Source organism: Ovis aries, chromosome 6, assembly GCF_016772045.2.
Source record: "Ovis aries strain OAR_USU_Benz2616 breed Rambouillet chromosome 6, ARS-UI_Ramb_v3.0, whole genome shotgun sequence".
Taxonomy (NCBI): domain Eukaryota; kingdom Metazoa; phylum Chordata; class Mammalia; order Artiodactyla; family Bovidae; genus Ovis; species Ovis aries.
The window spans coordinates 68,583,561-68,610,645 of NC_056059.1; the positions used below are offsets into that span (position 1 = coordinate 68,583,561).

Consider the following 27,085-nt stretch of genomic DNA (forward strand, 5'->3'; position numbering starts at 1 on the left):
TCCCCAGCCATAAAACAATTAATATGAGTACTGGTTTGCTGAGCCGTTATCAGCCCAAGGTTTGAGAAAAGAAAAAAGAGGCTGGTCTTAGGCAGAACCGGTTTCCTCAACACAGAAGGAAAAAAAGGAAAAGTCTGCCTCTTGCAGTTTATTTCCTCCTGCCGCCTGGGGACCTCTACCCTCCCTACCTGTTACCCTCTCGAAAGGTTGTTGTCATTGCTATGGTGTCTTGAGACAGATTCCCTGACCCCCCTGCACTCCTTCCCTTCTACATTCTTGAAGGTTCAACTAGTTATTACATTTACAGAGGATGCTTTTCTTCCCTTCAGGACCTTTATCTCCTTCAGTTCAGTTCAGTCGCTCAGTTGTGTCCGACTCTTTGTGACCCCGTGGACTGCAGCACGTCAGGCTTCCCTGTCCATCACCGACTCCCAGAGCTTGCTCAAACTCATGTCCATGGAGTCAGTGATGCCATCCAACCATCTCATTCTCTATCGTCCCCTTCTCCTCCCGCCTTCAGTCTTTCTCAGCATCAGGGTCTTTTCAAATGAGTCACTTCTTTGCATCAGGTGGCCAAAGTATTGGAGTTTCAGCTTCAGCATCAGTCCTTTCAGGGAATATTCAGGGCTGATTTCCTTTAGAATGGACTGGTTGGATCTCCTTGCAGGCCAAGGGACTCTCAAGAGTTTTCTTCAACACCACAGTTCAAAAGCATTAATTCTTTGGTGCTCAGCTTTATAGTCCAACTCTCACATCCATGCATGACTATTGGAAAAACCATAGCCCTGACTAGACAGACCTTTGTTGGCAAAGTAATGTCTCTGCTTTTTAGTATGCTGTCTAGGTTGGTCATAGCTTTTCTTCCAAGGAGCAAGTGTCTTTTCATTTCATGGCTGCAGCCACCATCTGCAGTGATTTACTGGCCAGTAATGAATAAATGCCAAACCTTAGTGTCTTGACAGAACAGAGATTTCTTTCCCATTCATGCAAAGTCTGATGGTAGCTCTTGTCTGTCACTGGCTCAGTTTCAGGTGCCCTCCATCAGATGGAGCAGCCATCTCATTACTGGACCTTGAAGGTTCTGCAAGGGGAATAGAGAGAGTGGAGAACTTGCCCTGCTCCTACATCATACACAGCCCTTGCACTCATTGTCCCTTGGGCAGACTTAGTTGTTGGCTGCTGTCCAACTGTAAGGGAGCCTGATAAATGTGGAAAAGCAAGCAGAATATTTAATGGGTACCACCCCTTCTGCCACAGTTACTAATGATAAATTCATGGCTACAAAATAATTGACAAATAGTTAAGGAAGACTATTTTCTTTTTAACAGAGTCTACCAACTTTTAAATTTGATTCTCCGTATTTTCATCTTGGACAAACTGGTTAATGTAAACATCACCATTGTTTAATGTTAAAGGAGAAGAAGTAACAAAATAAGTCCAGTAGGAATATTAATTATGGATCAAGACACTAAAATCCAGTGTGTGCATGCTCAGTTGCTTCAGTCATGTCTGACTCTTTGCAACCCCATGGACTGTCCATGGTATTCTCCTGGCAAGAATACTGGAATCGGTTGCCATGCCTGCCTCCAAAATCCAGTGGGAAAGCCTAAATAGAAGCTCTTCCTAAATTGTTGAGGTATAATCCTCCTCTTTCTTATATCTAAAATTCAGAAAAAAATAGATATGCAACAAGCAACAGAGGTTAACTGTATAGCACCGGAAACTATAGTCAATATTTTGTAATAACCTATAATGGAAAATAATCTGAAAAATAATATAAACAATGTATTTGTATAACTGAATTAACTTGCTGTGCACCTGAAACACTGTAAGCCGACTATACTTCAATAAAATATATATATTAAGAAAAAATAAAATAAAATTTAGGATTTCAGTTTAAAAACTTTGTTGTGGAGGCAGTGAGTGTGTGGCAGGGTCAGCCTCAACGATGTAGAACAGAGGGTTGATTTTGAAACAACCACTTGAAAGGCTGCCCACAGATGGGCACCTTTCTAGAAGCAATTATAGCCTGTTATAACCAGCATTTTTACTTTTACTTCGTAGAGGACTTCATTTAAAAGAATTTTTTAAGGTATAGTTGATGTATAGTGTTATATAAGTTTCAGGTGTATAACATAGTGATTCCCAATTTTTGAAGGCTGTTCTCTATTTATAATTATTGAATATTGGCTATATTCCCCATGCTGTACATAATATCCTTGTAGCTTATTTATTTTTGATTTTTTTAATTGAAGGATAATTGCTTTACAGTATTGTGTTGGTTTCTGCCATACATCAACATGAGTCAGTCACAGGTATACATATGTCCCCTCTCCCATCTCTGTCCCCATCTGGCACTGTTGGTGGGAATGTAAATTGATACAGCCACCATGGAGAACAATATGGAAATTCCTTAAAAAATTAGGAATAGAACTGCCATATGACCCAACAATCCCACTACTGGGCATATACCCTGAGAAAACCATAATTTAAACAGATGCATGTACCCCAATGTTTGTCGCAGTACAATGTCTATTTTGTTAGTAGTTTATTCATAGTAAAGTAAAATAGTAAAGTAAAGTAAATTTTGCTCAGTCGTGTCCGACTCTTAGCGACCCCATGGACTGTAGCCTACCAGGTTCCTCCGTCCATGGGATTTTCCAGGCAAGAATACTGCAGTGGGTTGCCATTTCCTTCTCCAGGAGATCTTCCCAACCCAGGGATCGAACCCAGGTCTCCCGTGTTGTAGGCAGACACTTTACCGTCTGAGCCACCGGGGAACTCTTAATCCCTTAAAACGAGTGTTTAAAGAGTTCTTGAAAGCCCTTAAAGCACTCTTCATGCGTTATTGCCTTTAAGCTTTAGAAGAACCTATGAAATAGCAGGCTTTATTTTCTGTATTTTACACATGAGAAAACCAAATCCCAGGAAGGCAGCTTGCTTGCCCAAGGCCACTCCACTTTATAACTTGGTTTTGAACCTAGCTCTTTTGCTTGTCAAGTCCATTCTGTTATCTCCTACAGAGGAGGGAAGGACATTCCACTGACTTGCAGTGTCTATTTCCTGCCAGCCTTCCCCCATCCACCCTCTAAAAATACACACCCCAGTCAGCGGTGGCAGTGGGGAGATTGGAACGGGGAAGGAAGATAGAAATTAGGGCTTTGCTTTCTATATGTGAATTTCCAGGGTCAGCTGCAAAGACCTGAGAAATGCCACCCCTCAGACTAGACTCCACATCCTTCCTACTGATCATCTCTTTTCCTTGCTCCTGTACATATTTGCTAATTGGCGTGTTTGGAAATGGCATTCTTGTTCTATGTAAAATGACTTTTTTTAAAAGAAGAGTATTAAAAAATAAAAATATCAGGCAAATCATTATTAAATGATTGTAACTTTCATATTTTAAACGATACTATGATAAATCCTTTTGCACAGTTTCTTATCTAATATAGATGAAGCATATTTTCTGTATATGAAAGTATATTTTGTACTAAAATTGATAGATTTGAATAGCTTTTCAAATTGAAATTTGCAAAGCTTTTCAAATTGAAAATTTCAAGTTGATTAAAAATATTAATGTATTAGTGATACATTTTATTATTAGTATTTGCAGAGAATGAGATGATTGGATGGCATCACCGATTCAATGGACATGGGTTTGGGTGGACTCTGGGAGTTGGTGATGGACAGGGAGGCCTGGCGTGCTGTGGTTTATGGGGTCGCAAAGAGTCGGACACGACTGAGCGAGTGAACTGAACTGAACTCGGGTGAAATTTTTCTCTCTTTCTAATATTGTGCAGGTGATTCAAGTTTAGAATAGTATGATGAGACAGCCATTTCAACACAGGCTGTGATGATTGGGGTCTCATGAGGAGAAATGTTAATAAGGTCAAGGCTGCTCAGAAGTATAGGAATTGAAAGGGATCAAAGGATTGTTGATCTGGTACCCATGGCACACGGACACTAGCGAAACAGGCTTGCGTGGGAGTGGAGATTGCTGCCGGAGGAAGTGAGGCAGCAGAAGTCGTGGAGAGGCACGTTGTGAAAAACCTTGGAAATAAGGCAACATTTAAGCTCAGTTGGTCAGGAGGTTTGGTCTGGGCTAGAGAGTGATAACACTAAAGGGGTGGGAACAAAGCCTCTGTTCTGTTCTCTTGCTCTCCTTCCCCACACTGCAAAACTTCTTGAAAGACTAATCTGTCTTCACTGTCTTTGCTTCTTTAACTCCCATTTGTTCCTCAACCTGGAATGATCTGGAACAACATCAAGTATCCTTTCCCCAAAACATCTGCTGTAACTGCTCCACTTGATGGTCAGGTCAAGTCTAATCTCTTATTTTTTTCCATAGTCCTTATCTCCTTGATTTCTCTGCAACAATTGACATATCTTATCCAATTTTACTGGACTTCTCCTGTGGCTCAGATCGTAAAGAATCTACCTGCAATGCTGGAGACCTGGATTTGATCCCTGGGTCAGGAAGATTCCCTGGAGAAGGGAATGGCAACCCACTCCAGTAGTATTTTTGCCTGGAGCATTTCATGGGTGAGGAGACTGGTGGGTTATAGTCCATGGGGTTGCAAAGAGTCGGACATGACTGCCACTTTCATCCAATTTTATGGCGTTAGCTACTTCCCAGATGTTGGTAACGCCAAGATTTATCTCCAGCCTGGGCCTTTCTCCAGAGCTCCCGATCTGAATGGCTGGCCACCTGCCTTCCAGACAGCTCCATGTGGATGGCCAGATCCTCTGAGTCAACATGAACCCAACAGGATGAGTTGCCCTCCCTCCTGTCTTGTTGCCTCTCTACTTGTGGCCTCTGGTTAGGCAACACCATCACAATCTCCCCTGTGGCCCAAGTCAGAAACCCGGTCTCCTCTCTCTCCGTCACACCTTGTAAATGGGTTCATCAAGCCCTGAGGAGTCTACCTTTAAAAGGTCTCAAATATCTCCCACCTTTCCCCTTTAGCTGCAGTTGCTCAGGCTGCCGTCTATGAGGTCGCACAGAGTCGGACACGACTGAAGCGACTTAGCAGCAACAGCAGCAGCTCTTATTCAGACTCCAATCATTTCTTACATATGTGGGGAAACCAACTTCTGGTCTATGGCTAAGGCAGACCTCACATGAACTTTGTAGCAATAATGCCTGCAGCTGTAGGAGAGTAAGGGAGGAGACATACTGACAAAGCAGCTGCTTGCTGGGCAGAGAATTCTTTCCCTCACAACTCACAGTATTTTTGCAGCCATCATGCTTACAAAAGGAGGCTAGTAGCCCATCTCCATCACAAAGGGTGTTTTTTTTCCTTCAAAAGAACATTTTTCCAAAAAAAAATGTTAATAATGCTGGTGGTTATATTCTGGAATATGACACTCCTTTCTGTTACTTCTAGCTTTCCTATCTTCATGAAGCCACTAGAATAAATTTGAAGTTTCCTTGTTTAAGTTCCGCACTAGCAACATGGCATATTCCTATTGATTTCCTACCTTTCTCCATGCCTCCCTGCAATCCAATTTTTATACAACTCTTCATGGGATTGTTTTGGGGCTCCTTATTGCCCAAATCAGTGACTTTCAACACAGCCAAAACCCTATTCCTTGGGATAGTATTGTTAAAACTTACCCACAAAGTTAATGCATTTTACTTCACAACACAGCACGCATACCCCCTTTGTTGCTGTTGTTCAGTCGCTCAGTCATGTCTGACTCTTTGCATCCCCATGGGCTGCAGCACGCCAGGCTTCCCTGTCCTTCACCATCTCCCAAACTTGCTTAAACTCTCGCCCATTAAGTCAGTGATGCCACCCAACCATCTCATTCTCTGTTGTCCCCTTCTCCTCCTGCCTTCAGTCTTTCCCAGCATCAGTGTCTTTTCTAATGAGTTGGCTCTTCGAGTCAGGTGGCTAAAGTACTGGAGCTTCAGCTTCAGCATCAGTCCTTCCAGTGAATATTCAGGGTTGATTTCCTTTAGGATGGACTGGTTTGATGTCCTTGCAGTCCAAGGGCTCTCAAGTCTTCTCCAACACCACACCCCCAACACCATATAACCCCTTATATAAATGAAGTAAAATTTTCATAAATAATTCTTATTCGTAATTGTGATGTAACTGTTTTCTCTTTCATTAAATTTTTTTAGAAGGAGCTATTTTTGTTGTTGATCAGTCACTAAGTCATGTCCAACTCTTTGCATGGACTGCAGCACACCAGACTCCTCTGTCCATGGAATTCTCCAGGCAAGAATACTGGAGTGGGTGGCCATTCCCTTCCCCAGTAGATCTTCCTGACCCAGGGATTGAACCCAGGTCTCCTGCATTGCAGGCAGTTTCTTGACCATCTGAGCCACCAGGAAAGCCCAAACTCCTTAAACCGTCTGGAAAGAGCATTCTCCCTCACATGCCTCTTACCCCTTCCCAAACTACCTGACTTCCTCCTCAGGTAATGCTAGGATCAGTGGGACCTTGGCCAACACAGATGTGATTCCAGAGCTGGGACGGAGTTTTGTTGCCTCCACAGCTCTCAGAATCTCTCAGCTAGATGGTTACAACTGCCTACCTCCTTCCCAGATGCACTCTCTAATCCAATTATCTGGTCTGCTCCTGCCAGAGTCATTTTTGTGAAATCAAAGCAAATCCTCCACTTGCCCTATTAAACTTTTCAGTGATTGGATAGAGCCCAGAGCTCTTCATGTGACAAATAAAGTCCTTATTACTTACTCTCTGGACCCTGTGTTCTCCTCTCCCATACGGTAGGCCTTGCCGCTTCTTGCTTTGATAATAATACTTGCTCTTCCTCCGCTCAAAGTGTCTTAACCTCCCACCCATCTCCCCGTACCAGAGTATATTTTACTTCTTCTACAGCTCACTGTCTTCTTAGAGCACTTCGTAAATTCTAAGGGAATTATTTATCCCCTGTGTGTTTCCTACTCTCTATCCTGCTTCTCCAGCTGGTGAGCTCATTGACAGCAGGCAACTTTTTATTTTTTAATGTAGTTTTGTTCCCTGAGCTGGCCAGCCCAAGGCTTAGGAAGTAAAGGAATTCAAGGATTTATGAGTGAATGAGATTTGGAATTAGGAGACAGTACATTTAGTTCATGGACTTCTCAGATGGCCCTAGTGGTAAAGAACCTACCTGCTAATGCAAGGGATGAAAGAGACTAGAGTTTGATTCCTGGGTTGGGAAGATCCCCTGGAGGAGGGCTTGGCAACCCACTCCAGCGTTCTTGCCTTAAGAATCCCATGGACAGAGGAGCCTGGTGGGCTATAGTCCATAGGGTCGCAAAGAGTCAGACACGACTGAAGTGAATGAGCATGCACTCAAGCACATAGTTAGTTCATATCTTTGCTCTGTTTATCTTGTGGGGAGTAATCGTTTGGTAGAGTACTGTGACAATGGCAAGTTGAGTGTCTTGTGCAATGCTTTGTGTTAGAAACGGGCAACGTGTTGTGACACGTCTTGGGATCAGAAACAGTCTGACATAGTATATTCTCTTATGCTAGTGGTGTGTGCAAACTCATTTGATAAACATTGGACCCCTACTTTGTGCCAGGCACTGGTCAAGGCACAGAAACCTATAGTAATAATACTACAATAATCCTAATTATTATATACCTTCTCTACTCTGCACCTATGCTAGCTGGTGAGATCGTCCACCTTCTAAATTCCAATGAATGGAAGAGCATTTTTAAAATGTCTTCTCTAAGGAAATAAGCTAGTAAGTGGAGAACCAGATCTGAACTAGGGTCTGCCCTATGACTCGGTTCATTGCTCCCTTCAGTTCTGTGCAGCATCTTACAGGTGCTATATCTTTTGTCTTGAAGGTGCAGAATGTGCATTATTTTGATTTAATTCTCTTAACACTCTGCACGCCATAATCTTCATTTTCCTGGTTGGGAAATGGGCTCATAGAGGTTAAGCAACCTGTGCAGAATTACACAGAAGAGTGGTAGGTAGCAGAGCTGAGATACTCAGGGCTGCTTGACTCCCAAGCCTATTCTCTGACCACTTAGCACGTGGCGCGATCCAACCAGAGGGCAAAAGGCTATAACTGGGGAATTGAAGTTCACTGTGGTAAGTGCAGGAATGAAATAGCAAGGGCAAGGAGTTGCTGGTTCAACAAGGAAGGAATGGAGAGAGCTGATCAGGCTGTGGGTCCCGTATGTCCTGATCATGCCCATATTATGATAGTCACTCACTCACTCATTCATCAAATCTTTGGGGTCTTTGATTTGCCGTGGATACTAGCAGTGACTGATGAGAAAGACAAAGTCTTTAAAAAAGAAAACTCATAGTCAGCTCATAGACTTTTTAGGAGAAGGGGATAGAAGAATGAGATATTTCGATTGTGTCCATTTCTTCTTATAAGTGTTACGATAGAGCTAATCCCAGGTACCGTTAACCAGGCATGGAAACTAAAGCAGCATCTCCCTCTCAGTTACAATGAGTCCCTTCCATCCTGACTGCTTACCTGGCCTGCAGGATGCCCACAGAATCTGTCCTGCCAACCTCTCTGACCACCTATCCTCTGTTACATGCACCTACTTCTGGTTCAAGGTTGCCAGATTCCTTCCTGCCATTGGGCCTTTGGCCTTGGTGTTCCCACAGCCTGGCCTGCTCTTTCTCTGGTGCTCTGAATCCGAGACTTAGCTCCAGTGACTCCTCCTCAGAGAGGCTTCCCTGACTGCCCTCCTAACTCACTTTTTGTCACATATTCCAATCCTCCCCCTCCTCCTCCTGGCACTAATCATGATCCAAAAGTCAGTATAGTTTAGTAGTCAAGAGCATGGACTCTGGAAGCAGGTCTCAGTTTTGACATCATACTAGCTAAGTACCCTTGGGCATATTACTTAACCTCTCTGGGTCTCAATTTTCTCATCTCGATATGGCAATGATGACAACAGTCCTCCTAATCTCCTACAGTACCTATGGTGTGGATTTTCTGAGTTTACCTACATAAAGCATGGACAGTGGCTGGCACTTAGCAGGTATGTAATAAAGCCAAAGTGAGTGAATCGTCTCATTTTCATTCATCCACACAATACATATTGAGTTCTAATACATAGAGACAGTAGGATGAAGGGTTGGAAATGCCACAGTGACCCGGCCAGGCACAGCCTCTGTCCTCAGGAGCTTACTGCCTGTCTGAACCATTTCCCTGTTGACACAGGTCTGCATTTCACTTGTAAACTTTTGCCTGGAGGTCATCTAAACCTTTCCTCTTCATCCTAGTTTCTATCTCCCACTTCCTATCTTGGGATTCGTCATACCCAGAAGGCACCCCTGCCTTATGATGGCTTGAGGTGACACGTAGGTCTATGCATTTTTACACCCACATGGTTTGTTCCTTGCAATTGCATTCTTTCCTTCTGGAGTCAGAATCAATTAGCGGTTTGGCTAGCGAGGCTTTGGTTAAAGCTCACCAAGGAGACAACAAAAGCAGCGGAAGAGTTGGAAGTTCTACCTGCTAGCTTCTGTTCTGGGGCAGACTTTCCCCGAGCCCAACTTCTTCACTCCTAGAGTTTGCTTGTTGGAAGCCTTTCCTGACTTTCTCAGACAATGGCTCTTAAATAGACCTTGTGCTCATCCCTAGAGTAAGACTTTGTTCCAGTGCAGGGTAACTGTCTACTCTCCCATCTCCCCAGCTAGTCTGCATCACCATGAAGCCTAGGCCATCTTTTTGGTCTTCTTCCCCATTGTATCCTTCACCCAGCAATACCTTCTTATTGTTGAAAAATAGTGCCCTTTATGCACATGTTGAACTTAGGTAGAGGATAAGAACCAATAATGTGGGTAAATTAGGAGGCAATGATTTATCTTTTGTTACAAAACGTCAATTTATGAAAGAAGTGTTTGTAGGGTTCCATTGAGTAGGACTTCCCAGGTGTTGCTAGTAGTAAAGAATCTGCGATGAGAGTCTTGATTTGATGCCTGGGTCTGGAAGATCCCCTAAAGGAAGAAGTGCCAACCCATTCCAGTATTCTTGCTGAGAGGATCCCATGGACAGAGGACTGGTGGGCCACAGTCCAAGGAGTTGCAAACAGCTGGACACGGCTTAGTGTCTGGGCACAGCACACTGAGTAGGGAGTCAGGGTTATTGCTATAGAAAACAACTCCCATATTTCAGCAGCTTAATGCCCACAGACACACCCACAACTTTCTCAATGATGTAACAGGTCAAGTGTTCAGTTAACAGCCTTCTAAATCTGTGGCTTCACTATCCCTTATGCTTCTGGGATCCTCTGTTAGGTCTTCTGCATTTGGTTGGTAGATGGAGAGAGAGAGAGAGAGAGAGAGAGAAAGAAGACAATCATTCAGGACAGTCACTCATCACTTTCTATCCCAGATCAGAACTGGGTTGCATGGCCACATCGGTTGCTAGGGAGACTGGGGAAGGCTGTCTAGCTGGGCGTCCAGGAGGAGAGGCAAGTGTGTTTTGTGAGCACACAGCAGTCTCTGCCCTGGGAGCATACCAGTGTCAGCTGGCCCTTGTGTAAAGTGATACGTGTGTCTATAAAGTGATATGTGTGTCCATAAAGTGACATGCGTGTCCACCGTGCAGTGGGTCCCAGAAGGATGAAATTGCACTGATGTCTGCCATTCTGGCTTTGCAGGCCAACTCATGTGATCAAAATCTAAATCACTGCCTCGAACTCATTGAACAAGTTGCCAAAGTGCAGGGACAACTCTTTGGGATCCTCACTGTAGCAGCCCAAGAAGGTGAGAACGGCCCGTGCGTCTCCCTCCAGTTCTCCCCTCTCTGCCTTCTTTTCCTTTTCCCTTCCCTTTGCTCTCTGCCTGGGTGGATGTGTTTGGCTTTCTCTCGCTCACCTGGTCTGTGGATTCTTCCAGGAGGACATTATGATGGTGTGGAAACAATCAAATCACGCCTTTTGCCTTGGCTGGAGGCCTCCTTTACAGCTGCTTCCCTGGGGAAACCTGTGGACAGCAAGGTCCCTTCTTTACAGGTAGGGATACTAAAGGATCATCCTCGGTATTCAGCACCTGATCAGGCTCTGGGAACTCAAACATACATAAGATAAGGCTTTTTACCTAGTGAGGGGCTCGGTTCTAGTTAGGGAACTGAGACATGGGTTGGAAAGGTGAGTTTCTATTTATCATAGTATGTGGCATAATGGATTGAGTTTTCTCTTAAGACAGATCAGCATTAAAATCTCAGCCTTGCCTACTTCCTGGTGGTATGGCTTCAAGCAACTCAAGGAGCCTCTGCTTCCTCAGGATGAAAAGGGCCTGGTGATGGTTTGTATTTGGGACATTGATGTACCCACTCTAGGCATTAAATAGTAACTTTTAAATGACAAGTTATCTCAAAAATAAACAAGCAACTTCTGCAGCTCAATTCCAGAAAAATAAACGACCCAATCAAAAAATGAGCCAAAGAACTAAACAGACATTTCTCCAAAGAAGACATACAGATGGCTAACAAATACATAAAAAGATGCTCAACATCACTCATTATCAGAGAAATGCAAATCAAAACCACAATGAGGTACCATTTCATGCTGGTCAGAATGGCTGCTATCCAAAAGTCTACAAGCAATAAATGCTGGAGAGGGTGTGGGGAAAAGGGAACTCTCTTACACTGTTGGTGGGAATGCAAACTAGTATAGCCACTATGGAGAACAGTGTTGGAGGTTCCTTAAAAACTGGAAATAGAACTGCCTTATGACCCAGCAATCCCAGTGCTGGGCATACACACTGAGGAAACCAGAATTGAAAGAGACACATGTACCCCAATGTTCATTGCAGCACTGTTTACAATAGCCAGGACATAGAAGCAACCTAGATGTCCATCAGCAGATGAATGGATAAGAAAGCTGTGGTACATATACACAATGGAATTATTACTCAGCCATTAAAAAAGAATACATTTGAATTAGTTCTAATGAGGTGGATGAAACTGGAGCCTATTATACAGAGTGAAGTAAGCCAGAAAGAAAAACACCAATACAGTATACTAATGCATATATATGGAATTTGGAAAGATGGTAATGATAACCCTATATGCAAGACAGCAAAAGAGACACAGATGTATAGAACAGTCCTTTGGACTCTGTGGGAGAGGGAGAGGGTGGGATGATTTGAGAGAATAGCATTGAAACGTGGATATTATCATATGTGAAACAGACCACCAGTCCAGGTTCGATGCATGATTCAGGGCTGGTGCACTGGGATGACCCAGAGGGATGGGATGGAAAGGGAGGTGGGAGGGGGGGCTCAGGATGAGGAACACATGTACACCCATGGCTGATTCATGTCAATGTATGGCAAAACCACTACAATATTGTAAAGTAAGTAGCCTCCAATTAAAATAAATAAATTAAAAGAAAAAGACAAGTTAGTCACCCTGACAGGGTATCATGGGGAAGAGGAGGTGAGTCATTAGAGAAAGGGATCATTAAAAGGGGGGGGGCAGCTCAGTATTCTGAAAAAGCAAAATAAAATGAATTACCTAATTGGAAACTTCCCAGATAAGAAAACTCAATCCTGGTAGACTGATCAAGAGAGTGTCATCATTTGTGGCTGATATATCGGTGGTTTCCACGCAGCAGTGGTAGTGTTTTAATAGTTGAGGACCAAACTGAAAAGAGAACACATAACTTTGCTCAAAGCAGGGGCCCCCAACCTCCAGGATCTAATGCCTGATGATCTGAGGTGGAATTGATATAATAATAGTAGAAATAAAATGCACGATAAATGTAATGCACTTGAATCATCCTGAAACCATCCCCCACCCCAGGGTCCATGGGAAAATTGTCTTCCATGAAACTGGTCGCTGGAGCCAAAAAGGGTGGGGACCGCTGGTAAGGCACGGTTATCACTATGTCTGGATAAGCAAAACATTGGTAACCTTGATTTTCAATGTTTTTTGGATTCATATAAATTTCTTTCATAAGATGAACCACTTAGATCAGGCTGTGTTCTAAGACCATAGCTGTGTTCTAAGACCTGTTCTAAGACCAAGCTGTATTCTAAGACCACCATAGCTGTGTTCTAAGCAAGAGGGCCTTATGAGGTAGTGGCTGAAGGATTCCTGCTTAGAGACCACTTGACAGAATCCTTGTCCACCTTCTAAGCCCCTAGGTAGATTATCCAACCTATTAGGTCTCGGTTTCCTCAGTTGCTAAATGGGAACAATGCTTTTGCTTATGTAACAGGGTCATTGTTAGAGTTAAACGTGATAAGCATGGGAAACAACTTACATGTAGGAAGTGCTCTGTAAGATGTCAGTTTTCATTAAAGAAAGTTTGTACACGGGGAAAAAATGTCTGTTAGATTTTTACCCCCTGTAGATGTTATTCTGGGTGTAAAGATGTAGAATGGTATTTCGGTGTCTTTTTTAAAAATCTGAGGTATCACTTACCTGCAGTGAAAACCGTAGGTTGATGAATTTTGACAAATGGATATATCCTTGTAACTCACATCCCTATTGAGATGCAAAACATTTCCATTCCTTCAGCTCATTCCCTTGTGCCACTTCCCAGTCCCCTCCCTCTGCCCTTAGGGCAATCACACTTTGGATTTTTATCACTCTAGGTTAATTATGCCTGCACGGAAACTTCACGAAAATGAAACAATACATTACATGCCCTTTGGGCTTGCTTGACTTCTTTTGTCCAGAGTAATGTTTTTGCTGTCCATGTGGCTTCATGTTTTCAGACTCTGTTTTGATTTTTTTTTTTTTTAATCATTCCAGGACACCTTCGATAAGGACAGACATAAGGAGTCTGGTACTCGGGACATACAACAATTAGATGCTGATTTGAGTGCAACTCGTAATCAACTCAACCAGGTTCAAGACGAGTAAGAGGAATGCAAGTTATCTTCTTTCAAAAAGAATTGCTTATTCTTAATATTTAAGTTTAAAAGGAAAATATTAGCTCATGTAAAATGTAGATATTTGCAAATATGTAACATGATGTGTTTATGTGTTTGAGTGGGGAGTCAGTGTCTTTGAATATGGAGATAGGATTTCTATGTTATGATCCCTAAGACTCTGGTTCCCTTGGCTCCATTCCCGAGGTTCCTCCTTCTTCATAGGCCCACTATCAGTCCATATTTATAAAAAAGAAAGATTGTAACATGCAAATCTACCTTTGGGAAGGAAAATAAGAAAAGATGCAGACAGGAAAAGCGTGAAAGATCAGGCAAAGAGAAAAGATAAGAGAAAGAGAAAAAGTAAAATGAAGCAGTCTGCATCTATCTGTCATGTAAGGTCTATGTATTCCTGACTAAGAAGCATTCAAAATTTTGGAATAATTTTGAGATACAAAAGTTGTAATTTGAAAAAGTTAAGTAATGTCAGGCAATAATGGACGTCAGATGTATGCTATGTGCAAAGCCAGGGTAGTAAGCTCAAGGAATCACTGCAATGAAAATTGCAAACTTTGGGTTTGTACTTGAGGGAGATAGACAAATGTGATGCAACTGCTTTCAACTTATCTGAAAAAATCCATCAATAAGGTGTTTCTCCCACCGCAGCATTGCTCCATGGCTGACCTGCAGAGGGCAGCAAAGGATTCTTTTGTCACTAGTTAGGGCTTAAGGAAGAATAAAGAATCTGCCTACAATGCAGAAGACCTGGGTTCGATCCCTGGTCTGGAAGATACTCTGGAGAAGGGAATGGCAATCCACTCCAGTATTCTTGCCTGGAGAATCCCATGGACAAGAGGAGGCTGGCGGGCTACAGTTCATGGGGTTGCAAAGAGTCGGACACTACTGAGCGACTAACACGCTACACAGGACTTATGATGAAATACCATGTGGCATTCTGCCTTGTTCTCTGCTGAGATTTCCTTCTAAGGAAAACATCTCTATTGATCGATTGATTTAGTTTTGCCCAATTATAAAAGTTATACACATTTCCTTCTCAAGATGCATATAATAAAAGTACAAAGGTGATATTCACCTATTAGTTTATGCCTATTAACATTTTTCGGAGAAGGCAATGGCAACCCACTCCAGTACTCCTGCCTGGAAAATCCCATGGACAGAGGAGCCTGGTAGGCTGCAGTCCATGGGCTTGCTAAGAGTCAGGCTCGACTGAGCGACTTTCACTTTCACTTTTCACTTTCATGCATTGGAGAAGGAAATGGCAACCCACTCCAGTATTCTTGCCTGGAGAATCCCAGGGACAGAGGAGCCTAGTGGGCTGCCGTCTATGGGGTCGCACAGAGTTGGACACGACTGAAGCGACTTAGCAGCATTAACATTTTTGCATATTTTACTCTAGATATTTTTGCTTTCACACACACACACACACACACACACACACACACACACACACACAGAGTTACCTCCCCACACACTCACTTATTTTTCCAATTGGAGCCATTGTCAGCAGTTTTATAGCTGCAGCAGTCAAAATTTACAAACGTAATGTGCACAATGGGTAAATTCCTCTGAATCTCTATGACTTAATTCAACTAATGTCAGAACTGATTTGGAGAGGGGTAAGGAGGAGCCTTAACCCTGCCACTTCTTTTCTGGTTTATCGTACTTCTTTTTGTGTAAATCTTCAGTTAATTCCAAGATCGGACTTCTGTTAGGGGCTGTGTTTGCCCTTTCAAGGGGTCTCACTGTCCTCCTCCTTCCTTAGATGGCTGTCTAGGGGTGGAGGGATGCTTTTGCACTCTCTTGGTGCTGGAGGAGAGGGGCTTTGGGTCTTGTACTTCCCTCTGGCTTCTTGCTGCCTTGGTTCTGCCTGGACACTAGAGTCTTGTGCTGATGGATGCTGAGTTGTGGCTTGTTGGTTAGGTTTCCTGGGGCATTCGATGGCTTCTGCTGCTGCCTCTGGTTACGAGGCAAATCTTTGTGACCTTTCCGGTTCTCGACTTCAGGCAGCACCCACAGGAGCCAGGAATTCCTACCTCCCTCTCTTGTCACCATAGCTGTGTAGTTACTCATAAGAGGTATCATGGACCAAAAGCTATGACTGCGTGGATTTTTTTTTTAAAGCGTTTATCTGGAAATAATGTCAAATACAGAAAATTTACAAGAATAGTACTAAAAACACCCATGTACCCTTTCATAGGCCTTTTTTGCCCTGTTTACTTTATCATTTGTACTTATACTCTATCTGTGTGTACACTCCCCTCCCCCATTTGAAAGCTGCACACAGTAAAGTGCTTGTTTTTTCCCCTAAATTTCCTATTTTTGTTTTGGTTTAACCCATTTGTGGTTCATATTCTATTTCTTAAGGCATCAGAAATGATGGAGACTGTTCACCCAGGTTTAATGTTAGCCAGCTCTCTCCTCCACTACTCGGCTTCCTTGTCTCTAAATCCAGGATGCTATCTACTGTGGAATGAAAGGCCCATCCAAGGAGGTTCCCAGGTCTAACCTTGCGGAGTCCAGTTTGGGTGTGACTCAGTTCCAAAGGAGCCAATTCCAATAGAATGGGGACAGGTCTGTCCAGGTTTGATGAGCCCTAGACAAGGGAAGACCGCTAGATTTTATGCTGGGACTCTGGTTAGAAACCTCACCTGTTCTCATTTCCTGTGTCCAATCTATTAGAGGATCCAGTGGAATCTACCTCCTAAACACCTCCTGCACATTGTCCTTTCTATACTACTACTGCTGCTCTCAGTCAAACCTCTGTAAGCTCTCACCTCAGCTGCCTTCCACCCGGCTTCCCTGGGTCTGTTCTTGCTCTACTACCATCCAGTTTCCACACAGGAAATAGAAATATATTTTTATTATAGCAAGTAACTCCCCCACGTCCAGCTTAAAGCCTCTTCAGTTCAGTTCAGTTCAGTCGCTCAGTCGTGTCCGACTCTTTGTGACCCCATGAATCACAGCACACCAGGCCTCCCTGTCCATCATGAACTCCCGGAATTCAGTCAGACTCACGTCCATCGAGTCAGTGATGCCATCCAGCCATCTCATCCTCTGTCGTCCCCTTCTCCTCCTGCCCTCAATCCCTCCCAGCATCAGAGTCTTTTCCAATGAGTCAACTCTTTGCATGAGGTGGCCGAAGTACTGGAGTTTCAGCTTCAGCATCATTCCCTCCAAAGAACACCCAGGACTGATCTCCTTCAGAATGGACTGGTTGGATCTCCTTGCAGTCCAAGGGACTCTCAAGAGTCTTCTCCAACACCACAGTTCAAAAGCATCAATTCTTTGGTGCTCAGCTTTCTTCACAGTCCAACTCTCACATCCATACATGACCACTGAAAAACCATAGCCTTGACTAGACGGGCCTTTGTTGGCAAAGTAATGTCTCTGCTTTTGAATATGCTATCTAGGTTGGTCATAACTTTCCTTCCAAGGAGTAAGCGTCTTTTAATTTCATGGCTGCAATCACCATTTGCAGTGCTTTTGGAGCCCCCCAAAATAAAGTCTGACACTGTTTCCACTGTTTCCCCATCTATTTCCCATGGAGTGATGGGACCAGATGCCATGATCTTAGTTTTCTGAATGTTGAGCTTTAAAGCCTCTTAGTCACCCCTTTTTGTACTTAGAAAAAAAATTCTAAATTCCTCCTCAGAGCTCTCCCAGCCCTGTGTGATCTGACCCTACCTCTTTCTCCACCCTCATCTCATGCCAGGCTCCCCTCATCCAGTCTTCCCTCTGCTTCCTCACCTCGAGGCCTTGCCTGTGTCTCTTCAGAAAAGCAGAAGTCTTCTGCTGGTTCTTTGCAAGACTAGCTTTTTATTGTCTTCCAGGTCTCAGCTTAAATGTGACTTTCTCAGTGTCTGTGACCACTCTACACTGAACAGTCTTTCCTTTCTCTCTCACTTTTCACTTTCAACGATTATCTTTACCACAAGTTGAAACTTTGAAAAATTTGCTTGCATATTTATGATTCAGTACATTGGAAGCTCCAGAGGGTTACCATCCTGTATCACTAGTCTCACACTTGTATATCCAACACCCGCCATCGTGCTGGCACATAATAAATTCTCAATAATTTGCTCAATGAGTGAATAAATCTATAATGAAAAGTAAATATGTTAGCCTGTTTAAAACAATGCTTGTCACATGAATGCACCCTCTTTATTCTTTCTGTATATCACCCAAGGGGGCCAAGTTAGCCCTCTTGCCCCTTTTGTTCATATGTATATTAGCTCATACACGTGTGCCAGGTCTTTTTTTAAAAATTGAAGTATAGTTGATCTACAGTGTTGTGTTAGTTTCTGCTGTATAGCAACGTGAGTCAGCTATACATTCATATATATATATACACATTCGATAACATACTCTTTTCCATTATGGTTAATCACAGAATATTGACTATAAATCCCTGTGCTACACAGTAAGACCTTGTTGTTTATCAGTTCTATATACAATAGTTTGCATCTGCTAACCCTAAGCTTCTAATCCTTTCTCCCCCACCCTCTCTCCCTATGCCTTGTCTTGAGACAAAAAGCAAAACAAAACAAACGAAAAATGATTACTGTTCATACTCTTCCCCCTTTCTTGGTCTATTTTCTTCTTTTAATATTCCACAATTTTCTCTTGGTAAAAGTGTTCATTTTCCCATATATACTTAAAAAAATCTATAACATGTTCACATTTAAATTAAATCATAGTAATTTCCTTTCAACTGCCGACATCTCTATTATGAAGTTATTGCCACTTTGGTTTTAGTTTAGACTTTAGGCATTTCATTGTTTCACTCCTTCAGTTTTTTTTGTTTTTTTAATCTACTATATGACAGGCACTGTTTTACATGCTAGGGATTAAGAGATCAATACAATAGACTCTTTCCCTCTCAATAGTTCACAGTTTGTTTGTAATGAGATTATAGACTTGAACAACTATGGGAGGAGCTCAGAAGGGGAGACAAACTTTGCCCGAGTTAGACATGGCCTTTGAATAAGTATTTATGGATGAGTGGGTGTTTGTTGGAGGAGACGGATATAAGATGGGATTTGGGGAAACTCACACCACTTTTTCTGTTTCCTCATTGCCTGGGACCAGTGGGGACTTGATAGGAATCTAGCTAGCCCATTATTTCTCAGCCTGCCTCACTGTAGAGGGGAGGCCAGAGTTTAACCTTCCATTCTTCCGTCGGAGTGTAAGGGGGAATACTGATGTAAGTTTGGATAGCAGTTGCAATCTCTTATTCTCAGAACTACTGTGATGCAAGAGACAGGGTGTTCCAGGGATGTAGGGTCAGAGATGTCCGGAAACCTCTGATATGATCTCTTTCTGTACTAGGACAGCTTCACTGAGAACCACTGGTCCTTGTCCAGTGGCATCCATCGCATTCTCATGTCATTTAATTTAGACCTAACGAAATAGTATGATTTATTGTGATTTGCCTACAATGAGAGGAGTCTTTGAAACTAACAATGACCAAACTAGGTTGAAAATGCAGGAAAATTGTCCTCAATATAGTGGTGGAAGTCAGAGGCAGGAACACGTGAGATAATTGGTAGTTGAGTGTAATTGTGGAAGACTCTCTTTATAGGTCGGCAAATAATTTTTTTATATTTAGTAAGCCCAGGAAAATTAAGTCAAATACAATGCTACAGTGCAAAGTAATAAGAATAGGTATTAATATATTACAGAAAAATGGAGATTTTATAGAGAGAAGCAAACTGGGGATTTGGTATAATTAGAGAAGATGAATTAGGAGGGTGAGATGAAGAGATTGAACAAGTTTCTTTGTACTTTCCATTCTAATATCAGTAACTATTATGTAGTCTTGTAGGGGTAGTAGCACTGAAATTTCTTTGAGTTTGACATTGAGGAAAGATGCTAGCATGTTTTTGCATAGCAGTGTGCCATAATATTTTTAAGATCATCTGATTGAATGCAGATGTCTTATAATTTGTTCTTGTTTATGTTGAATTTATAGCATATGGCAAAAGTTCCCAAGAGAAACTATGCCTCAATTTAAAAAGTCTGCCAGATTTGGAAAGTCTGTCTTTAGTTACTGATTTCTCTTACAGTATGGCTGAGACTGAAAAGACTCTTGAAGAACCCAAGAACAGATCTGCCATATCCCTTTTGGCTGCAGAGGAGGAAATAAATCAGCTAAAAAAGCAGTAAGAAAAAAAAAATGACAGGATTATTGCAGGCTGCTAATTAATCTTTGAATTTAGCTTTCTTGGTGTTCCATGACAATACAAAAGAATCTGTCTACAAAGAGGAGAGGCAGCAATGTTTTTATTAATATTTTATATACTTTTCTTATTACAAAAGCAGTCAGTTTGGTTCAGTTCAGTTCAGTCGCTCAGTAGTGTCCAGCTCTTTGTGATCCTGTGAACCACAGCATGCCAGGCCTCCCTGTCCATCGCCAACTCCTGGAGCTTACTCAAACTCATGTCCATTAAGTCGGTGATGCCATCCAACTATCTCATCCTCTGTTGTCCCCTTTTCCTCCTGCCTTCAGTCTTTCCCAGCATCAGTGTCTTTTCAAATGAGTCAGTTCTTTGCATCAGATGGCCAAGGGAAGTTTCAGCTTCAGCATCAGTCCTTCCAGTGAATATTCAGGACTGATTTCCTTTAGGATTGACTGGTTTGATCTCTTTGCAGTCCAAGGGACTCTCAAGAGTTTTCTCCAACACCATAGTTCAGAAGCATCAATTCTTTGGTGCTCAGCTTTCTTTATAGTCCAACTCTCACATCCATACATGACTACTGGAAAAACTGTAGCTTTGACTAGATGGACCTTTGTTGGCAGTGTCTCTGCTCTTTAGTATGCTGTCTAGGTTGGTCATAGCTTTTCTTCCAAGGAGCAAGTGTCTTTTAATTTCATGGCTGCAGTCACCATCTGCAGTGATTTTGGAGCCCAGGAAAGTAAAATCTGTCACTGTTTTCCATTGTTTCCCTATCTATTTGCCTATCTACTATAGAAAATCTTCAAAACATAGTAGAAAGGAACCAAGAAGCTCTCATAATTCCAGAGCCAGTTCACTGTCACCATTGGATATTTCTTCCAATTAGTTCATTAAAAATAAAGACAATAAAATATGAGTATACAGTTGTGGACCCCATTTTATCATTTAATATTTTTCTCTATTACCAAGAAAAAATAAAGCGGAGCTTAGTTTTAAATAGATCCATCATATTTCCTCATTTGAGTATTTCCCTAATATTAAATATTTACTTTGATGCCAATTTTCAACATTAGAAATAATTTTTTGTGGCAAATCTTAGTTTAAATTTCAGATTGTTAGTCTTTAAAGATAAAGAAATTTTTCTAGGGCAAAATAAACACTGATCCTTTAAGGTTATACTTTTAAAAATCTTAACTTTGATTTTTTTCCCCCAAAAGAGCAGTTGTAGTAAAATACATATATACACATTTCTACTGTCTTCATACATGTTCCAATTGTTCTGATTTCTTAAGGAACATCCATAAATTTTAGCTTGGAGCACTGCTCTGTTTTCCACTTCTAACTCCCCTCTCATCGTCATTTCAATCTCTTATTTTTCTAGCTGATAAAGCTTCTCAAATTCTTTATCTCCTATTACTCAGCAATTCTTGTAGCACCTCCTCTGTTCTTCACTGTTTCTAGGGCAGCGTTTAATTCTGCTACCGCATTTTCAGCTCCTCTGTATCCTTCTTAATCTTATCCCTTCCCTTTTCTTCTAACACCATTGTCATTTTCATCACACCATGTTCTCTTCTTATGACGTTTTCTCCCCGGTATGATGGGGAGAAACCCATCATACTGGGGAGAAACACCTCTTTGTATGTAATGAGGATGCCCATTTTATTTCTAAAGCTTTTCTCCTTTCCGTAGTACATTATTTTTATAGGTCCACACATCTGCTTACTGTTGTGGATGTTATTCAATTTCCAGTGAAGTTTCTCCACCCCCAGCCCCCCACATTCTGAAGCACTAGTGAGAATAGATCATGTCTTGACCAGCTTCTGGAGTAGGTTTTGGAGGTCACTTGCTTCCAGAGTTTTGTGCAGTGAAACCTCTGCAAGGATTTCATGACTCTGCCCACAGCTTTGGCTAGAAAATTTGCACATCTATCCTTTCTTCAGGAGCTTTCCCATGCAAGCTGTAGACACAGTGTGGTTCCCTGACCCTGGCAATTCTGTTAATTTGTTCTTGTTCCTATTTCCATGAGTTTCCAAGGCAATAACGACGCACTAAATAGAGTAGCCTCATTAAGTATGCCAATTGCAGTTTATCACCTTTCCTCCATCTCTACCTCTCTCTCTTTTCTTTCAAACCTTTGTTTCTGTTCAGGCTTAAATCTCTTCAAGCCCAGGAAGAATCTCGCCACAGAAACTCAGATCGTAGGAGATCAGAGAAGCGGGGCTCCGAGCGTAGGAGAGTGGAGCTGCGGGGCTCAGAGCAGCGGGTCTCTGACCTGGACAGGCGATGCGCAAACCAGCGGAACGCAGAAGCCGTGTGTGATTATGAGAAACAGCTCCGAACACTGAAGGATGAGATAGCTGTTCTGTCTGCTGAAAAATCTGTACTCCAAGGAAGGTCTGACAAACTCTCACAGATCTTTTCATTTAAGCCCCTTTTTGCCAAGTTAGTGATCAAAGCCTGGCTCGGTAAAGGAAAAAAAAAAAAAAAAACAAAACACAAAAGTAAAATGATATCCTGAACCCAAACCCCAACAGTATGGAAAATTTTGAACTGTAGAGGGCTGGTTTCTCTAACTGCTCCTTTCCAGAGAGATAATACCTCCTGGATTTACAATACTTGGGCACTAATTAATTTCGGACTGACACCGAAGCTTATGGAATGGAACTGAGATGTGCAAAGGAACGTTTGTGGCTTGAAACCAGATTTGAGTGCCTATAATGCAAAAGGCAGTACTCATGTTGAAACACTTGATACCTGTGTTGAAACACTGTTCATGATCAGGAGGATCTCTGAGTCCTAGGAGTCCTCTCTCCAGAGATGACCCACTGTCGCTTTACTGCCAGGCATTTCCTTTTTACATCTCACTTTGTCAGATGGAGTGTGTAGGTAAGGGAATGTGAAATTGCCTTCTACTGATGGATAAAGTGTTAAGACAGGACATTCAGCGTTAAGTGAGGTCAAAGCAGCATGTTTCTCTGCCTTTTCTTGTGCTCTCTAACACTTCCCTCTTCCCTGCCAGCCCCACAGTGTGCCCAGATTCAGGCTAACATCAAAGCCACGCCTACTCCAGCCCTCCATTTCCTTAAATGTCACCTTAATCTTTCATTTTTGGGAATCGCTCCATCAGTGTGGTGCAGGTACCAGCTTGTACTAGCTCCTGGGGACCGATTCTGTGCATTTCTACCTAACTCCAGGTTCAGTGACATCACATGAATAGTTTGAAATTGCCTATGGTGAGAGTGCTTGTTGCACTATGGAAATTGGCAAACACTATAAATGAGGGTTCCCCCCCCCCACCTCCACCTTCCACCTTCAGAGAGGCTGCTTTGCACTACCTTTTGCCCCATAGTTGCTTCTATAAAACTTTCCCTTAGGATTAGCTAGTCTGATCATTTATTATGTACTTGGTAGCAATATATAATACCTTTCACTGACACAATGCTTTTCGATTCCCCAAGTACCTCCCCATATTCTTCCAACCCCCACCACCAACCTAAAATAGGGCACAGATTATGTAGGTGAAAATGGAGGATCTGGAGAGGAGACATGACTGCAAATGGTTTCATTGTTATAGAAGGAGAGCACATTTTCTTTCCCATTGTTCAGTCTGTTTATCTCATTTTATACCAGAAAGATCCGTGATGTGTCAGTCGCCCAAGGTCGGGGTAAGAAATTTGACTTCTTTAACTCTGGCTTTTGCTAGCTGTGTTTCTCTAGGACAGCCCTCCTAGCATTTATGAGCCTCAAACCTCCTCATCTGTAAAATGGCCAGCAATCAATGCTGACCTTACCTGGCTGTTTGGAGGGTAAACTGATGTGCTGAGTGAGTGAAAGTGAGTTATAAATTCTAATGCATCAGGTAAATATAGAGTACTGTTTTTCCTTTGAGGAGACACAGTGCCTCTCACAGGGAGCTGCTCTCCTTGCCTCTGCCGCTGGTGGCTTCTGGTTTATGGGGAGAGAAGCAGCTGGAGTGTAGGAACAGAAGGGAGGAGGAAATCGGAGCACTTCCCTGCCTGATTCTTGCTCACCCACAGGTCCGCCAGGAGCCGATCTCCTAGTCCTGCCCCTTGCAGCCGCAGCCACAGCCACAGCCGCAGCCACAGCCACAGCCGCAGCCACAGCCGCAGCCACAGCCGCAGCCACAGTCACAGCCGAAGCAGATCCGCCAGCCCCTCCTCTGCCAAGGCTAGGACCCCGTCTCCGAATCGCGCCAAACTGTCCAGCGTGGCGCGCAAAGCCGCCCTGCTGTCCCGGTTCAGTGATGCTTATTCCCAGGGCCGCCTGGATGCGCAGTGCCTGCTGCGGCGCTGCATCGACAAAGCCGAGACGGTGCAGCGGATCATCTACATCGCGACTGTGGTACGTGAGGCTCGCGACCGGTCGCTGCGCTTCCGTGGTTCCTGGGCAAAGGGGGCGGGAAAACCTGGGTAACCTCAACAGGACACGCACGAAGACTCGTAGGGCCTGAGGTCACTGAAGGAGAGTGGGCTTCTGTTTCCTCCCTCCCTTCTTTCCTCTTTCCTCTCTTCTCCTGTTCTTTCTTTTTCTCTCCTTCCTACTTACTTTCCTTCCATGCACCTATTACAAACATTTGCAATGGATTATTTTTCACACTAAGAACCTTTTCTTATGGGCTTCCCTGGTGGTTCACTGGTAAACCTGCCAATGCAGGTTCAGTCTCTGGGTAGGGGAGGATCCCCTGGAGAAGGGAATGGCAGCCCGCTCCAGTATTCTCGCCTGGGAAATCCCATGCACAGAGGAGCCTGGAGGGCTACAGCCCATGGGGTCGCAAAAGAGTTGGACACAACTTCGTGGCTAAACAAGAACAAACATTTGATTGGTTATCTTCCATTCTTAGAAAAATCAAAAGGCTCTGAATATGTTAACTCTTGTTTATTTAATGAAGAGCAGTTACTGAAATTGCTAATATAACAGCTATTTGAATATGGAAAATTAAGGAGTGCTTATATAATCTTCAGTTCTATGGGTACCATATTGAGATACTAAGAGCCTGTTATGAGAACAATTAAATATTACAAAACAAAATATTGATGTAAGGGAAGAATTATCAGAATCTTTTGAATTTTATCCTATGTTTATTATATATTAGGAGTCAGCAAACTATGACCCCTGGGCCGTATCTGGTTCTGGCCTGTAATTTTAAGAGAAATACCACCCAGGAGCTCTTATACAAGAATACTCTTACATTTTAAAGGATTGTTTAAAAAAAAGTAGTGACAAAAACATTTGGACTCACAAAGCCTAAAATGCCTACCATCTGGCTTCTTACAGAAAAAAGTTTGCCAACCCCTGGGTTAGATAGTTAAAAATCACATACTGATTTGTTAAAGTTCTATAATTGTAGAGGCCATATCTTTCATGCATGATTGAGGTTTTCCTATGCCTGCTATATAACAGATATTAAATAAATATTTTTTGAATTAATATCTGCCAGGAAACATGCCAGATGCTCAATATGTATCTATGTATGACATGACCACTAGGTTGATAATTTTCTCTTATTTCTTGACAAGTAATATGATCATGCTGTGGGGACAAAGCATCAACTGGCATACTTCAAGTATTTATGTAACCACAGGTGATTTTATTTCCTTGAATGCTTGCCTTGTCCTGCTTCTTGAAATCAGGGTTATCAGAACAATGGTCAACTGTCCTAAAATTAGTGAATATAGGTAATCTAATAGATGATGGATAGAACCTGTATTTATACACTTTCCAAAATTTAGTTGTGTATTTTTCCCCAGATTAAAAATACTTTTGACTGCTGGGTTTAGTTTTCAGAAGTCCAATATGATGCTGAATTTTTTGGGGGGTATTCTTTCCTTGTTCCTTGCTTTGGACCTCTTTACTCCTCTCCTCCCACCAAATACATTGGCTGTATTTTATGTGCAGGAGGCGTTCCATGTGGCCAAAATGGCATTCAGACACTTCAAGATCCGTGTGAGGAAATCACTGACACCATCTTGTGCAGGGTCAAATGACTTTGAGGATGCTGTCTCGGATTATATCATCTGTCATCTTGATCTATATGATTCCCAAAGCAGTGTTAATGTAAGTGTTGGGTCTTTTTTTGGGACTGGTTTGCTACAGCTGCTGCATTGAATACTAATAACTCAGAAATCCATCCAGTGCCTACTATCACGTCTGATAGCTTATGGTGAATAATGTCCGATTTGTGATCTCTGAAGAAGATTTAACTTCAGGACCAGGGACCAGGCTTGATCACTCAAGAACTTTTGTGTAGCAGAGTTTTATTAAGGTATGAAAATGGACAGAGAAAGCTTCTGACATAGACGTCAGAGGGGGATGGAGAGTGCCCTCCTCCCTAGTCTTAGAGAGGCCTTATATACTTTTATCAGACCCACTCCCACAACATACATCTTAAATTGGGTTTTCCAGTTGTTATGTATGGATGTGAGAGTTGGACTATAAAGAAAGCTGAGTGCCGAAGAATTGATGCTTTTGAACTGTGGTGTTGGAGAAGAAAGACTCTTGAGAGTCCCTTGGACTACAGAGACCAACCAGTCCATCCTAAAGGAAATCAGTCCTGAATATTCATTGGAAGGACTAATTCTGAAGCTGAAACTCCAATACTTTGGCCACCTGATGAGAAAAACTGACTCATTTGAAAAGACCCTGATGCTGGGAAAGATTGAGGGCAGGAGAAGAAGGGGATGATAGAGGATGAGATGGTTGGATGGCATCACTGACTCAATGGACATGAGTTTGAGTAAGCTCCAGGAGTTGTTGATGGACAGGGAAGCCTGGCGTGCTGCAGTCCATTGAGTCGCAAGGAGTCGGACACGACTGAGCGATTGAACTGAACTGAACTGAACCAGACCCACTCCCACAGTATACAAGTTTTATAACAAGATTAGTCAGAAGGTTCTTGTTAAGAAGAAACATATCCTTGAGCAAGACACATTGTTATATTGACTAAGACAAAGCAATGTAGAAAAAATTGTTTGTCCTTTTCTCCTCCTTGAGAGCCTTAGAACCTTTGTTCCTTCCTCGGGAGCCCCAGACTTTTTATCAACCTG

The 27,085-nt window shown here is 42.6% G+C and overlaps 1 protein-coding gene across 3 annotated transcripts in view; it reads left to right on the forward strand.

The window, feature by feature from the left end:
• Positions 1-27,085, forward strand: part of SPATA18 (spermatogenesis associated 18) — a 50,253-nt gene that overhangs the window by 6,495 nt on the left and 16,673 nt on the right. Inside the window, exons 2-8 of one of the 3 annotated variants that reach the window (XM_015096498.4) lie at positions 10,602-10,707; positions 10,840-10,955; positions 13,706-13,812; positions 19,911-20,006; positions 22,170-22,415; positions 24,059-24,383; positions 25,938-26,096. In XM_015096498.4, the coding sequence (XP_014951984.2) occupies positions 10,602-10,707; positions 10,840-10,955; positions 13,706-13,812; positions 19,911-20,006; positions 22,170-22,415; positions 24,059-24,383; positions 25,938-26,096 (1,155 nt within the window). The remainder of the gene's footprint in view (positions 1-10,601; positions 10,708-10,839; positions 10,956-13,705; positions 13,813-19,910; positions 20,007-22,169; positions 22,416-24,058; positions 24,384-25,937; positions 26,097-27,085) is intronic. The other 2 variants (XM_042251415.2, XM_015096499.4) reach the window with 2 other exon arrangements.